General features: G+C 32.8%; 1 protein-coding gene across 1 annotated transcript; it reads left to right on the top strand.

Moving 5' to 3' along the window:
• The first annotated feature begins 2,012 nt into the window (after window positions 1-2,012).
• Window positions 2,013-2,642, top strand: LOC107003603 (HMG-Y-related protein A-like). Its single transcript, XM_015201931.1, has one exon. The coding sequence runs from the start codon at window positions 2,013-2,015 to the stop codon at window positions 2,640-2,642; it is 630 nt and encodes a 209-aa protein (XP_015057417.1).
• Window positions 2,643-3,077: the final 435 nt, after the last annotated feature.

Raw genomic sequence — 3,077 nt, forward strand, 5'->3', positions numbered from 1 at the left:
ATTGACTTGTATTATATGTATAAAGGTATGTATATTTGATAATGTCGAATTGCGCATGTTTCCTAAATTTATTGGTGGATTGTACTTATGTTCTTATACGGGGGATTGCAATGTTGTAAGTTAATTTGAGATACCTGGTTGTGTAATGAACTATGGATGGTAGAGTCTCAACTTGGATGTAGTATGGTAAGGGGGAACTAAGGGACCTGACTCGGTGCTAGCTTTGTTATTGAGAATGAGATTATGGGTATTATTCTCGAGGTTAGGGGATGGTTTTATGAAGGGGATAGTAATCCTTGATAGGCGTAATACATGTTTATAAGTGAGTGGAGACGGGAATGGAGTGTAGCATTATTCCGTAAGTGGTTGGTCAGGTTGGTAATGTCAATTATCCAGAATATGTAAGGGTAGGATAAATATAAAGGTGGAGAAGCGAATAGTCTCATCACATGTTTTTCACTGGCCGATTTCTTATATTATGCGGTGGGTATCGGGTTGATCGATGATACCTATCAGTACGTGTGTTTTGTACTGATACTACTCTTGCTATGTCTTTCACTACAACAAAAATGACCATTAGCGGCATTTAATTCTTAATTGCCACTAAATATGTATTTTTAGTGGCAATTGTTACTCTTTGTATATGTCCCTAAAGCCTTTAGCGACATTGGTTCTAATGACACTTAACTAATGCCGGTAAAGACTTTAGCACTCTTTATTAGTGTCAATATTTAATGCCGCTAAAAATTGTTTTTGTTGTAGTGTTTTTACATAGTCTGTATGTAGGATCAATGATGTCTCATAGGTGAAGACGAATATAATCTTCAACTGCTTCCATATTTTCTTCCTTGTGGTGGGACTTGTGCCTTTTACTTTTGTTATAACTTGAACTCTCAGTTTATCTTGTACCTGTTAAGACTATATCCCCGGGGATGTTAATTACTTTCGAGTCTTCACAAGAATAGTTTTTAAAAACTCTTACTTATAAATCTACTTGAATTCTTTCTATTTTTAGTTTTCTGAAATCTTTCGCATGTTTTAAATGGTTGGAAATTGAGGGTTCTCCTACTACGGTGTTAGTATGTAGGGGCCCACACCGCCTGGTAGTTGAATCATGACAAATAATGATTAATATTTTTCCATATTTACTTTATGTTCATTTAACTCGGAGTCAAAAATCGAATAATAGTTAATATCTTTCTATATTTACTTTATTTTCATTTGAATGAGTCAAAATTCAAAAAAAAATAATAATACCTTTTTACATTTACTTTAATTTTCATTTGACCATGATCAAAAATCAAATAATAATTAATATTTTTCCATATTTGCTTTAGTTTCATTTGACTAGGAGTCAAAAACCGAATAATAATTAATATCTTTTTATATTAACTTTATTTTCATTTGAATATGAGTCAAAAATAAAAAGTAATTAATACCTTTTTACATTTACTTTAATTTTCATTTGACCATGATTTAAAATAAAATAATAGTTAATATATTTCTATATTTACTTTATTTTCCTTTCAGCATGAGTCAAAAATCGAATAATAATTAATATCAAATTGTATTTAGTTTATTTTCAAATGACTATAAGTCAAAAATCAAAAGGTAATTAATTTCTTTCTATATTTACTTTATTTTTATTTGACAATGAGTCAAAATCCAAATAATAATTAATTTCCTTCCAGATTTACTTTATTTTCATTTGACCATGAGTCAAAAGCAGAATAATAATTAATATCTTGCTATATTTATAACCCATTTCTTGCCCAATTTCGTCACCCGATTCTTATATATAGGACTATAAATTATAGCCCCAACACATATTACAGTAAGTGGCTAGTCTTGTTTGTTCATCTCCAAATTATTAGTTCTACTTAGAATAACTTCGTGAGATTATTGGATACTCATTCCAATAATTTGTCAACACTCCAAAAAAAAAAAACTTGTTGTAGAAGAAGAAGAATCTGGAGAAAGTTATGGACAAATTGAGAGAAGGAATTGTTAAAATGTCCAACATTGAACCAAATGCGTCATTGTCAGAGTCCCAGAATTCAATTCTTCGACAACACCTTGATATTATTATGTCTGGTCTTCAGACTACCCCTGATCATCCTCCTTACGCTTGGATGATTGAACAAGCATTGCAGGAATTGGACGAAGAAGAGGGCTCTGATGAAGACTCGATATCTGAGTTTATCATAAAAAATAATGACAGTTTGCCAATGGCTCATAAGATAATGCTGAAACATCATCTGAAGAAGATGTGTGAAAGGGGGGAAATTGTTATGATTGATGGAGGACGGTTTTTGCTTCCTGGTGAAAGCAAAAACTTGAATTCAAAGAGTAAAGGAAAGAGCAAGAGAAGGGGGAGTTCGTCAAATACACAAAAGAAGCAGCAGCAAAAGGAAAAAGGGGAGGATTTGGAGCAACCAAAAAAACAGGGTCGTGGGAGGCTTGCTAAGAAAAAGGAAGACGGGGCTAAAAAAGGTGATGGTACAACTTCAGCATTGTCAACAAAGGAGCCAGACGATCAGCATGAGAGGGATCTCAAGGGCCAGGAAGATGGGGTTGATCCTAGTGCTGTACTTCTGAAGGACTTGAGATTGTCAAGAAGTAGAAAAACGATCAAGGACTAGGAAGGTGTTGGAAGGCACAATAAAGTGTTGGCAGATACATCTTCGTTCTTTGTATTTCTCTATATACAATATTGTAATTCGAACTAGTAGTGTTAGTTATTAGAAAGAAGCTATAGTATTATTTACTAGTCGATTTTAGTTTTCTTTTTTGCAAGTTATATATGCTCTATAGCATAAAAATTGTGTACTCTCTACAGGCTTTGCCTATTTATCATATGTTGTAGTCTGGAAAAAAAGGGATACTCATTCCAATTCAAATGAGAGAAACAAACACAATAAAACAAGTGTTTTCGATCTTCATCTTGATTTTTTGCCCCCTTTTCGCTCATTATAATTAGAATTAAAATTCAATAATCTCACGAAGATTTTCTGGGTATGACTAGCAACTTGTATTGATGTTTTACTAGGCAAGACATTTTTTGTAATCTTAGTCCA

The sequence above is a fragment of the Solanum pennellii genome, chromosome 11 (genome assembly GCF_001406875.1).
Source record: "Solanum pennellii chromosome 11, SPENNV200".
NCBI classification, from domain to species: Eukaryota; Viridiplantae; Streptophyta; class Magnoliopsida; order Solanales; family Solanaceae; genus Solanum; species Solanum pennellii.